Source organism: Ovis canadensis, chromosome 7 (genome assembly GCF_042477335.2).
Source record: "Ovis canadensis isolate MfBH-ARS-UI-01 breed Bighorn chromosome 7, ARS-UI_OviCan_v2, whole genome shotgun sequence".
Taxonomy (NCBI): Eukaryota; Metazoa; Chordata; class Mammalia; order Artiodactyla; family Bovidae; genus Ovis; species Ovis canadensis.
This window is the reverse complement of record NC_091251.1, coordinates 65,347,334-65,360,818: the sequence shown is the minus strand read 5'-3', so window position 1 is coordinate 65,360,818 and position 13,485 is coordinate 65,347,334. Positions and strand designations below refer to the sequence as shown.

General features: G+C 35.6%; 1 protein-coding gene across 7 annotated transcripts in view; it reads right to left on the bottom strand.

Annotated features, from left to right (window-relative positions):
- Window positions 1–13,485, bottom strand: part of CCPG1 (cell cycle progression 1) — a 69,233-nt gene that overhangs the window by 35,289 nt on the left and 20,459 nt on the right. For 3 of the 7 annotated variants that reach the window (XR_011258231.1, XM_069596450.1, XM_069596451.1), the window contains exons 4-7: window positions 12,586–12,662; window positions 11,425–11,629; window positions 7,429–7,680; window positions 2,279–2,400 (exon numbers count right to left, since the gene is read on the bottom strand). Coding sequence is in view for 6 of the 7 variants with exons in the window: in XM_069596450.1 (XP_069452551.1) it covers window positions 2,279–2,400; window positions 7,429–7,680; window positions 11,425–11,629; window positions 12,586–12,662 (656 nt within the window). In the remaining variant the exon portion in view is untranslated. Of the gene's footprint in view, window positions 1–2,278; window positions 2,401–6,291; window positions 6,319–7,428; window positions 7,681–9,464; window positions 9,561–11,424; window positions 11,630–12,585; window positions 12,663–13,485 lie in introns of all 7 variants that reach the window. The other 4 variants (XM_069596446.1, XM_069596447.1, XM_069596448.1 and 1 more) reach the window with 3 other exon arrangements.

Below are 13,485 nucleotides of genomic sequence, written 5' to 3'. Positions count from 1 at the left end.
AACAGTGGAAACAGTGTCAGACTTTATTTTTGGGGGCTCCAAAATCGCTGCAGATGGTGATTGCAGCCATGAAATTAAAAGACGCTTACTCCTTGGAAGGAAAGTTATGACCAACCTAGATAGCATATTAAAAAGCAGAGACATTACTTTGCCAACAAAGGTCCGACTAGTCAAAGCCATGGTTTTTCCTGTGGTCATGTATGGATGTGAGAGTTGGACTGTGAAGAAAGCTGAGTGCCGAAAAATTGCTGCTTTTGAACTGTGGTGTTGGAGAAGACTCTTGAGAGTCCCTTGGACTGCAAGGAGATCCAACCAGTCCATTCTGAAGGAGATCAGCCCTGGGATTTCTTTGGAAGGAATGATGCTGAAGCTGAAACTCCAGTACTTTGGCCACCTCATGCGAAGAGTTGACTCATTGGAAAAGACTCTGATGCTGGGAGGGATTGGGGGCAAGAGGAGAAGGGGACGACAGAGGATGAGATGGCTGGATGGCATCACTGACTTGATGGACGTGAGTCTGAGTGAACTCCGGGAGTTGGTGATGGACAGGGAGGCCTGGTGTGCTGCGATTCATGAGGTTGCAAAGAGTCGGACACGACTGAGTGACTGAACTGAACTGAATGCAGTACTATCTTTAAATGCACAAGCGCAGGGAGTGCCACAGGATGACTAGAGGGTACAATATTCTGTATCCAGGAAACTCTAAAATCTTGAATTAAGTGACAAAGCAGATCCTGGACAGGTCTTCCATGAAGATCTTCAAACTCCAAACCACATTTAGCAGCTGGAGACAAGAGGTTTGCAAGAATTGACTCAGTAAAGATCCATACAAGGTAAGTCTCCTTAGAGCCAACACCATTTTATGCAACCAGAAACCGTGATAGTAAAGAAGAAAATGGCTGCTCCTTCCTGTAACATCCTCTGCTCAAGGCAACTCAGGAGGTTATAACTCAAGTGGTTGCCACACCCTTCTGGAACAGGGCTTAGCTCTAGTATTCTCGTCTAGAGAATTCCATGGACAGAGGGACCTAGCAGCCTATAGTCCATGGGATCGCAGAGTCTGACATGACTGACTATCACACTGCTCAAGGCAGAGAAAACTACACTATTTATAATTAACTTCAGTAGTCCATCCCTGAAAGATATAATTCAGATGTTAAGTGGGATTCTGTCTTCCAAAGAAATACAACCATAACCCTATAAAGAGTATATAAAAAAAATAAAACAAAAAGAGTATATACATAAAGAAGGGAAATTCACATTGTGAAGCATATACATTGTGAAGGAAATTTAGGGAAATGGAAGGAAAAAGGAACAGTTTACCTTTCTACCCTGAGTTTACTATAATCCCAACACCCTTCCAAAGCAAGAACTAGAGAAGAAATACTTTGCTAATCCTCACAAACCCAGAATGGAAAGCAGAATCCTGTTGGAGCTAGGTGAATTTCAGGTATTTTCATTACATGCTTTGTCTTCATAACTGACATGAGACCAGAGAAAAGGACTGCCCAATTATTCCCCATGAGCAAGGGTGGCTCCTACAGAAACGTACAAACTCTCCTCTTTCTCTCTCACTGAATGAAATGTTTTGCTTGGCTCTATAAAAATTATGTTAATAATAATAATAGTTTTTTAAAATTTATTTTTGGCTATGCTGGGTCTTCACTGCTGTACAAAGGCTTTCTCTAGCTGCAGCTGGTAGGGGCTACTCTTAAATGTGGGGCTCGGGATTCTCATTGCAGTGTCTTCTCTTGTTGAAGAGATAGGCTCTAGGGCACGCAGGCTTCAGCAATTGTGGCACACGGGCTCAGCTGCCCCGCAACATGTGGGATTTTCCCGGACCATGGATCGAACAGGTGTTCCTTGCATTGTAAGGTGGATTCTTAACCATCGGACCACCAGGGAAGTCGACTAATAATGTTTTATATATAATATCAATTAAAATAATGTTAACTATAATATAGTGATTAGGAAGAAAATCTTTGGAGTTAGATAAAATTAAATTCAGCTTTGTTGATTGCTAGACTTGAGAAAGTTACTTAGGTGTTTTGAATCTCTTTCCTATCTATAAAATGCAATTAGTTAGTATCAATACTTGCTTAATTCACTGGGATGTGGCACGAAATGCTGTAAGGTACAACACTGACCAGGACACATAAGTACTCAGTCAACAATGACCAATACTATTACTGATTTACTAATGTGCACTGTACTTGTATCTGAATAGCACAATAATTACTGGATAACACAATTTTATAAATTTGTTACTAATACATACCTTATATTCTATTAACGACTCTTGTTCCTGTTGACACTGGGAAAGATAATCCTTCATATCATTCAATTCATCTTCATGTATCTTTTTGACTAACTGTTGACGCTTCTGAATCTGAATTGTGCCTAAAAATAAAACATTTTTTATTAGAGATATATAAATGTCACAATTACCAATATTTTTAAATATACAATGAAACACATAATTTGCATATATTTAACTGCTTGATCCGGAGAGGATCATTTTCTTCAAAATACTGCAGTTTTACAAAATATCTCACAGTTTTATAAAAATTCTGATTATATAAACAAAGAAGGAATAAGTAAAATCTTATGGTGTCATTCATTAAATGGCAACAGATGGATGCTAATTTATAAATCAGGCCAAATAGGTTAATATATTTTTTGTTATATTTAGCATACACCAGGTATATTTAAACAGTTCACTATTCTTTTGATTAAAACAAGCCAGACCATATTACCCTACCAAACAAAATAATTTACGTCATGTTTCTGTCTTATTATATTGAAAGCACTCAAGTTTGTTGTATTTAAGGGCTCTCTGAGGTATATAAAGTGTTGCATTCCCCACTTCGACACAGAAAAGAACAAATCATGCAGTCTAGTCACAGGTTATAAGTCACTAAAGAAAAATGAAAAAATTTTTTCTCACTATATGTTGCCTAAATGATATAGCATAAGCCCAGAAAGAATAGCAAGGAAAACAACTGGCTAATTATGATTATTCACCATTCTCAAAGGCAGCTCTTTTAAAAACTCTGCACTAGTTAGGCCTGTATGGGAATATCACCATCCCTACCCCCGTGAATCATAAATTAACCAGGATGGTCTATGTTTTCACCCTAAAAATCAAACTGTAAATTTGCCAAGACATGCTGTTCACATGCTGCTACATGCTTCATGCATGAGAAAAAACACTAAATCAAAAAGAAGGCCAAATGCATCTGGCAACCATAATACTACATCTACTGAGTGGCATCACATCACAGAATTTTGTAGTGAAAGAATATAATAATTAATAGTTTATTGATTTCTGAAAAAATAACTTATTTCTTTAATACATCTTGAAAACCACTAAAAACTTTTGCCAAATTACAGACAACTGTTACCAGTTAACAGCTATGATACTGTCAGAATTCACTTCTCAAAAAACAAACACAGAAATACAAAAAAAAAATCACAAATGTTTCCCTATTATTTCAAAAAATCTCAGATCTCTTTGAAATATTAAAATAAATTTGTCTATAGTTTCAAGGCAACAGAAAACTGCTTTTTTTTTTTTTTCCCAAAACTGCTATCAGAATGAATTCCTTTGGCCACTGGGAAATATCTTAAAACTACGTGTTGAGATCTGAGTTTGTGGTACTATTACACAGCATATGTTTGATGACTATCAACGTGACCCTTATCAATCAATCCCACCATTAGCTTTTTTTTTCCTTATACACCTTCAGCTGTAAACCATAAAGTGTTACAACCCAGGGTGTAAGGCTTTCTGGTTATGTCCACAAGTCTGCCTATCTCAATCACATTAACCCACTGCCGGTTTTTGCTATCACTGCAGTAAGGCTTCTTTTCTACAGATAAAGTGTCTCAGTTTCACCAAAGCTTCCAGCCAATACATCCATCTGCCTGCTAGGCACAATTTTGGGGTTGTCTTCAGTAAAACAAAACAAAACAAAACGACTTCAGCACCTGCCCTAATTTCACTCTAAAATAAAGTTCAGTTCAGTTCAGTTGCTCAGTTGTATCTGACTCTTTGCAACCCCATGGACTGCAGCACGCCAGGTAAACCAAACTGTGCTCACCATCTATTAACTTTATCATTGACCAAAAAATCCATCCCTCTAATTCCCCCCACCACTTAAAGTAAAGAAGCTAACACACTTCTTGGAATTTAAAAAGTAAACCACCACTATCTCAAATATCCCTGGCTCAAAGCTATGTTTTCCACTGGTATTCCACGTTCCTCACTTCACCAACCTTCTCTCCATCCCCACCTTCACTAAAACAGTCAAGGCCCTCATCACCAAATACCTGAATTACCAAACCTTCCACTTCACTATTATAATTTACCCCACACTATTTATCTTTTGCACTTTTCCTCTAAAATTACTGCTTTGGGTCACTATAAATCAAACTCTCCTGCTCAGATTCCAAGATGTTTTACAGTATAATAGCATCCCACATATTCCAACTTTATATTCCATTATTTCTAATTCTAAATATCTATTCTATACCTGGCTATACAATCCTTCCAGTCTTTTCAGTGCTCCCAAACTTAGCAAGTTTACCTTCAGGTTACCAGGTTCTCCACTGCTAGCATGTTCTGCTTTCCTTCCACATTAGAGTATGTCGAAGTCCAGACCCAACTCAAATCCTACCTCCTCTAGGATGACTGACTCAGTGTCATAGTCTGAGCTATGATTCTTGTTTGTGCTTCATAACTTAGCACCAAGTTATAGTTATGTTATTTGCCAAAAAGCAGGGCAGCCTATACTTAAAGCAACTCCATGAGGAAAACAAATCAATTGAATTCCACTGTCAATTTAGAATATGAACAGTCTACAGGTAAAAGAAAGAACAAGATTAGTGCTTCATCATGATTTTCAAAAATTTTTTGTAAGGACTTTCAGGACCCGAAGCAGTGCCAAATACCTACAGTATTCTTTTACTATCCTCAGTCCTTCTAAATAGTTCTCTCTTCCATCCAACACAGATATATATGACACTCCAAATTTACATGGTGCCAAGGTTGGTGAATGTTCTGAATGTTTAATTTAGTAGCGTTCTTGATAAATGATTATAAAGCAAATGACTAATTATGGAATGCAATGACTGACTTCACAGTGCCTGGGAAATTCAAGCTGGCTCTAACATCAACTCAAAAGAACTCCTTTAAGTATTGAGATCAGTGCCACAATTAAGAAAAAAAAAAACCCGTGATCTCCTTTAAAAGTAACCATGAAAAAATTATCATTCAGATTAAGTTTTGTACGTTCACTGAGCCAGTCTCATTAATGTATAGACCTATTATTATGAAGGTTGTTCCTATTCTGAAGAGCTAATCTGAAGTACTATAAGAAAATATTTTCAGTATAATAAAATAAATTTTACAAGTAACAAAATTCTTAAATAAGAGGGCGATAATTTATCAGTTTTTAAAAGCACTCCTAAGTTGGCTTAAAGCTCAACATTCAGAAAACGAAGATCATGGCATCTGGTCCCATCAGTTCATGGGAAATAGATGGGGAAACAGTGGAAACAGTATCAGACTTTATTTTTTTGGCTCCAAAATCACTGCAGATGGAGACTGTAGCCATGAAATTAAAAGATGCTTACTCCTTGGAAGAAAAGTTATGACCAACCTAGATAGCATATTAAAAAGCAGAGACATTACTTTGCCAACAAAGGTCCATCTAAGGCTATGGGTTTTCCAGTGGTCATGTATGGATGCAAGAGTTGGACTGTGAAGAAAGCTGAGCGCCGAAGAATTTATGCTTTTGAAGCATGGTATTGGAGAAGACTCTTGAGAGTCCCTTGGACTGCAAGGAGATCCAACCAGTTCATTCTAAAGGAGATCAGTCCTGGGTGTTCTTTGGAAGGAATGATGCTGAAGCTGAAACTCCAGTACTTTGGCCACCTCATGCGAAGAGTTGACTCACTGGAAAAGACTCTGATGCTGGGAGGGATCGGGGGCAGGAGGAAAAGGGGACAACAGAGGATGAGATGGCTGGATGGCATCACCGACTTAATGGACGTGAATTTGAGTGAACTCCAGGAGTTGGTGATGGACAGGGAGGCCTGGCGTGCTGCAGTTCATGGGGTTGCAAAGAGTCGGACACGACTGAGTGATTGAACAGAACTGAACTGAAGTTAATCTTTCTACAAAATACTTAAAGGTCATGCATTTTGCAGGGCTTTAATGCAATGTGGATTAACATTATTAAATCAGTCCCATTTTTTTTTAGTAAGAAAAAAAGATTAAAATTACACCTTCTCCTTTGTTACCTCCACGTTTACCTGCAATGGGAAAAAACCATGCTCAAAAGAAATGTTCATACATTTGCTCCAGCTAGATAATAAACAAGTTAAGTATATATTTCAAGTCAAATCTCACTATAACAAACTTCAAGGGAAGATACAAATTAAAGAGTCCCAGTATTAAATTCAAGCAGACATCTACCAGGCATCTAAATACTTATTTTTTATTAATATAAAGTTAAAGACAAGAAGAAACACATTTATTTTCTCTGACTTTAAATAAGAATTGATTATCTTCACTAAGTTTCTTCTCATAATACACTATGTTGAATAATACATCTTTTCTGTGAATCAACACAGGATACATGTAATTCTTGAATCTTAAGGAACACACTAGTGGAAGGAACTAGAAAAGCCAGATTACTCAGAAAGCTAAACTGTGTATTATGTAGGCAAAAATCCTAAACGTAGTTAATATAAGGCAAACTGCAAGTTGTGAAGTGGGGAAGACATTTGTTTAAACTTTTTCAAATTTTTAATAAAGCAAAAAGTATAAATGTTCAGTTCTCAAATAGTCTTATCTTTGTACAAATATACAACTTAAATAAGATTCAATGGTTAGGCTCCCAAAAGAAAAATACCACGTGAAATTCCTTCCTCTTTCACCGGGATAGTTTCAAAGGCTTTGCATCAAGAAAATAATTAACCAATGTAAATAAGATTAATTAACCAATGTAAATAACACTGAGCAAGGTATAATGCAAGTGAATTCTTAAGTCAAGTGAATCACAGAAGTAATAACAGTCATTAAATGTAACGCCTGCATGAAACCTGACGGTAGAAATGAGCACCAATTACTGTGACATTCATTTCAAATGTAACAAATAGTTACAAATGGAACTTAAATAATCCTCCTATTAATATATATATATATATATATGAACCACCCTTACATTTCTTAAATACTGTTTTCATTTAAGTGCAAATAGCTTTGTGAGGCAACACTATCCCCATTTTCCACAAGAAAACTAAGGCTCAAACAGGTATGTTTTCTAAGGTCATATATTTCAAGGATGACACTGAAAACAACTCCCAGAATGCCTCACTCTTCACCATCAGTTTATATAAAACAAATTTTCAAATACTTACCATAGAAATGTCCAAATCCCATGCTGATCGCAATCACCAAAGCAAGTATAACACATTTATTGAGACCACTACTGAACTGCCGTTTACATAGCTCCTGAGGGGGTTCAGGCTCTTGCTCAGCAAGTAGCCTTTCTTCAGATTCTGAACTAGACACAGTCTTCTTTCTGGCACGACGTCGTCTAAAGGTCGGACTGGGCTGATGGCTGGTTTCGTCACTACTTGATTCGTCATCACTAGGCTGAGATGAAAATACTATTTAAAAAAATGGAGATAAATATTTTAGAAAGCTTTCCTGGTAAATATGATTTAGAATGCCATCCCTACATGCCTTTTTACCTAAGACAGCCAAGAACAAAAACAACACAATAGAAACAAAACTTAAATTTTCAAATTTATCAACATAAAGCCAAAGATTTCAGTTGTGATACCTAAGACTTTTTTTAACTATATTGTGTGCTGCTGAGAGTCTGGTTTTGGCTTTTTTCTTTTTTTAACCTCCCTTATACTTTACACCATTAAAACAATCATTCTCATAGCCTATTAAGTTTCACTGCTCTTAGCGCCACAAATGCTATTTCTAGAAGTGGAAAAAAAAAACAAAAACCTCTATCTCTTCAATTTAATTTCAGATGGAGGTAATTTAAGCTCAACTATTTAAGGAACAGAGGGAAGTATATAAGCCGTTCTTGTGATTTAAAAAAGACAATAACTACCAATAGTTTCCCTGAGTGTACTAGCCCCTAGTTTTATTTCCATCCTATGAGCCCCAAATCAAGGTTCAAAGCACTGTAGTTTAACCCAGGCTTCCAGAAGTCAGATGAGCCCTTCCCTTCGACTGCCACTCTTACTAGAAGGTTATTAATTTTACCCTCTAGTAAATATGTCAGCATGAGGAAGTGACACAATAGCTATCTCCGATATTAAGCACTAGTCTTGTGCTGCTCCTTTATGAAAAGAATAATAAAGAACAACAAATAGAAAAAAAAAAATCACAAGAAATCTCAAGTACTAGAAGCATATTCATTGGAAAAAACCATCTTTAGTTTTTTCAAATGTATTATTTCTTAATATTGTCCCATATATCAATAAACTGTATGCTGAGGCAGATTAGATGTCTCAGTAATAATTTCCAAAGGCCAGGGAGAAGGGAAAAAAAGGCACTACAAGTAAGAATAAAATGTGACCATAAATTTGATACAAAGAGCTCCAAAAAACACAAACATTCATGCTTCAAAAAAGCAATGCACTTCTTCAGAAGACAGGGTATCCACGCCACAGCAAAGCTGCTGACTTAGGTTAGACAATACTTTTAAAAGTTGGATCATAGAGAATTCGGTTGACTTTCACACTTAACAACAATAAACACAAAGACAGAAGGCACTACTGAATGAATGAATATTCCTAATAGTTAATGATAGAGATGTCACTGAGAGATCTTTGGGTCAAAACCCTTATGCCCATCATGTTTATCTGGTTATTCTTGATCACTAGTTTTTCCAAGATGTCATCGCCTCAGCTGTGAGCTTACATTTCTTGGACAAAGAGAAAGAAAGGAAGACTTAAACAAGCATCACATAATATATAGGCATTCATGATCATGGCTGAAGTACTTAATTCAGACTTTCCAACATAATTAAGATGGGTAAATATAAAAACAAACCATTTATAAATTTCTTAAATTTTCAATTCTATGTTAACTTATTGCCTTCATTATGCATTCTAAATAAACAGATCAGGCTGGCCCAAATGAAAAAATTCACATTCTTATCTAATGCTTCCATCTTTTTTAACCCATACACATGAGAGCTGAGATACTTTGATTTTCAAACTTTTAAAGCATAATTTGGCCCACAGTCCAAGATGCAAGCAATGCAAAGGCATGCAAAAAGCTTAGCCAGCTTTATTACAAGATCAATTTTGAACACCTGTTCAGAGTATCACAGATTATAATAGATATCTTTAAAGCACTAAGTAAATAGTAAATGTGACTAGGAACACTCAGCTCTAGAAAAGCTGATCAGATTTAGTCACACCACCTTGGAAAGTGAGTTGGCTAGGAACGTGGTGTTTCAGCTGATCATCCCATCCCCTTATGCATTCAGGAATCTTCCACAGCTTCTCCCACCATCTTTCTTTTGTGAATAAACAGGGAAAAAAAGATGTATAAAGCTTTATTACAAAGAATAAAAAGGAAAAAGAGAATTGAAAAATACTCATTTTAACATGATCATGTGCTCCATCAAAATCTAATAATCATGACTTTTTAAAAAACACATACAACATAAACTTTTATACAACTACCAACTCTGCTTCCTTGGGGGAGGAGAGGGTCATATGGAGGGACTGGGAAATGTTCTTACACCAACGAAAAGATTACTGCCACAAGAATCTAATTTATAAGAAGAAAAAAAAAGAAGTTGAAATTCTATAGAGATGGAGAAGACAGGGAAAGGGAAAAAACAAACAAAACTAAGCAACAGATAGCAGGAAATTTTACCAACCAAGAAAAATATCTGCTAAGGGAAGAGAACAAAAATTCTTAACAACTGATGTATATAGACTATTTTCAACACAGTCCAAAATGCTATTTAAAATTATTTCTTAGCATTTCTTTTACTGAAATAATTCCCTGGGAAAGAGAACAATGGATAAAAATACATCTAAAAAAGCATCATTTCTTAAAATGTCTACTTGAAATCTTCCACAATGCTCCTGGCTTCAATCTGACTACACATCTGGCCCACAAATATTCTCAAATTAAATCAGCATCTGGTTTAAGCCTACTTTAATTTTATTAGCTTAAACAGGAATAACACAATTCCCACAGTCTGATTCTGGCAAATGAAACAAAGACTGGTAAAATCGAAGAAAATGATCTGAAATAAATACTACATGTTCTTGTTTTTGCACCAAATTAGGAGAAGGCAATGGCACCCCACTCTAGTACTCTTCCCTAGAAAATCCCATGGATGGAGGAGCCTGGTAGGCTGCAGTCCATGGGGTTGCTAAGAGGCAAACACAACTGAGCGACTTCACTTTGACTTTTCACTTTCATGCACTGGAGAAGGAAATGGCAACCCACTCCAGTGTTCTTGCCTGGAGAATCCCAGGGACGGGGGAGCCTGGTGGGCTGCCATCTATGGGGTCGCACAGGGTCGGACACGACTGAAGCGACTTAGCAGTAGCAGCAGCAGGAAATTCTTATTAACACTAGCAATGTCCCAGGTGTCTCTCCCATAATCCACCCTAAATTATAACTGGGGGTTAATAACCTTTGGTTAAATATATATTTCTTTCTCTTATTTTCTATAACTTTGTATTTAAATATTTATATTACCCCAGAAGATGTTACATATGTTCCTAAAACTAAGCCAAAGAATTACAGAAGAAATTAGCTCAGTAACTCACATTTCACCTCCAAATGATTCTGTCTGAACAACAGGCATTAACTGCATTAAGAATGTGACTTATAATAGCTACATTTTCATAACTCAGTCTAAAGTTAAAGATCCCAGTTTGGGGGCTTTAGGATACTCCTGTTTTGCCAGTTCCTTAAATCCTGTTTGGCACATGGTAGCACACAAAAAATGATTTGAGTGACTGACTAAATGGATCTGGAAGGCAATTTTGTACCACTGTAACTCAAGATCTTAATATTCTCCTGCTTTTTAGGTATAATGGTTCAATCTCCCACTCCTAAAGACCTTAAAATTGTCCAGTGCATTTTGGAGTGTTTGAGACATTAACAAATCTCTTAAAACTATTTCTTTTTCCTTTTTTTAATGATAAAAGATGGTATTTATTGGACTACTATGCTCTAGGCCCTGGGTCTAGGAAAACACTAGATAACAAGGTAGATTTTTACAAAAAATTTTCTTGCATTTTACCCAAATATATTCATAACTTTGATATTTAGGGTCAGAAAACCAGCCATTATATACAATGTGATCACAGGAGTCCTAAGCTTCCACTGTGTATTCGCTATGTAGTTCTTACCCGTTTCTGGCTGACAAAATGTATACTGGCTGCTAGAGGAAGAGCCCATGTTAAAGTCTTCTGGACTCTCTGCTTCTTTAATAATTATTGCTTCTTCTTGATTTCCAATGTCTTCTAACTTAGGTGGCTCAAGTGTAACAATATCAGAATCATCACTGACAGTTCCAAAATAGAGATTGTCATCACGTAACTTTTCTTCCTCTCCCTTTAGAATTAGAACCATAATTTTAGAGACATATTCAACAAATATGTATGGCCCTTACATTTCTTAAGTATACTTAAGCAGCACGATGATTGGGTTTAAAATAAGTCTTGCTCAATAGGAAAGGATTACTCAAGAGCAGACTCATCTTTCAGTCTGAAAACACCATCAAACTGCTTACCCACCATTCATTCCTACAGGAGTTGAGAAACAAATCCATCTTTCAAACCCAAAGCCCACAAAAAGGAGAGGATTCATTTCTCACCAGTACTATGGGTTTATTTGGGTTGTAATAAATAAATATGGGTTTATTTATATGGTCAGGAAATCCATAAAAGATTGATTAAATTTTCTAATAAACTTCAACAGCTATAACATGTAAAGATCATCCAGCTATTTAGTTTTTTTGAGCAATAACTGTTACTTTATTATATTTGATCAATACAGTATTATATTTGATACACAACTGCACTTAAGAGTGTGGGTATTTTTGCCCCTTTATTTTTTTAATTGAAGGATAACTGCTTTACAGGATTCTGTGGTTTCCTGTCGAACATCAACAAGAATCAGCCACAGGTACATGGAAGTCAAGTAAAATGTCAAAGGACAAGATTTAGTTTGTTCTCAAGTTTGAAAATTAACTTTTATTTTACATATGAACCCTTAATTTCTCAATATAATTCAAGAATGCAATATATTTCCAAAGAAAATGTTAGATGTTAAAAGAATAAATCTTTAACACTATCAAGAAATCACTTTTCTAAATTAAAAGACAGTTCACTTAATTAGGCATTAAAACAGAAGCTAACTTTAACTTTAAAACTGACCAACCTGCAAACCCAAATTTTTCAACAAAAGCTATTTATAGGAACAAAATGCACAAACAGAAATGTCAGCTTTAATTAGTATTCTCTAAGAATTACTGTTTATCAAATATCCAGAGTAAAACACAAGGTTACCTCAAGTGCTGATTTCATTTCCTCCAAAGCAGGGTAAGTAGCTCCTCCCAGTAACACTGTGCCATTTTGGCTGCTCTCTGACATAAAGCAAAGGTCAATTTAATTATATTTCATCAACTTTTTACATTCTGCATATAATATGGGTAAATAAAATCTATTCCTCATTTTTTAAGTGGATGTAATGAAAAGCTACGTGCAATTATAACAATCACTCTATTGTTGTTAAAAAGATCTCTGCATTTCAAATAACTACCAGAAATTGTTGAGATAATTTTAGTGAACTGAACTCATTTAAAAATTTACAAAAACTATAAACTCTAAATAAAGAATCTCTACTTTACAATTCCAAAGTACTTAAGCCAAGGTGTTTATAAAAACCTGTTAATACGGAAAACTCATTCTCAGATCAGTGAGAGCCCATTTCCTAAATTCTTAGTTTATTCAAAGCTCCTAAATGTACCACTATTCTAATGACTATCAATGCCTGGTAACACAAGGATCAAAACTATGGCTTCAAATTACAAATTCTTTATAATAAAAAATGGACCATGAAAAGCAATGACTCAAATACAGAAAAACAAATAATGTCATCATAACAGATATATTTTATAAGAAACTTATAAGAAAAAAATATAAAATTAGTTTATAATGTCATATTTTTTATGAAAAAGGCTGTAAAATTTTAATACAAGCTAAAAATGAAAATAGTACATAATAAGCACCAGGTTTTATGCATAGCAAAGCACATGCATTGTTGGTATAACATTATCTCCAGTATCAAAAGAATAGACGGCTTTGAATTTTTGGTCATCCTTTGCTTTTCTATCATAAATGTGTATTTTTCATTATCTAACTCCTCCAAAATAACAAAAGAACAACAAAAAAAGACACCACTGTTTG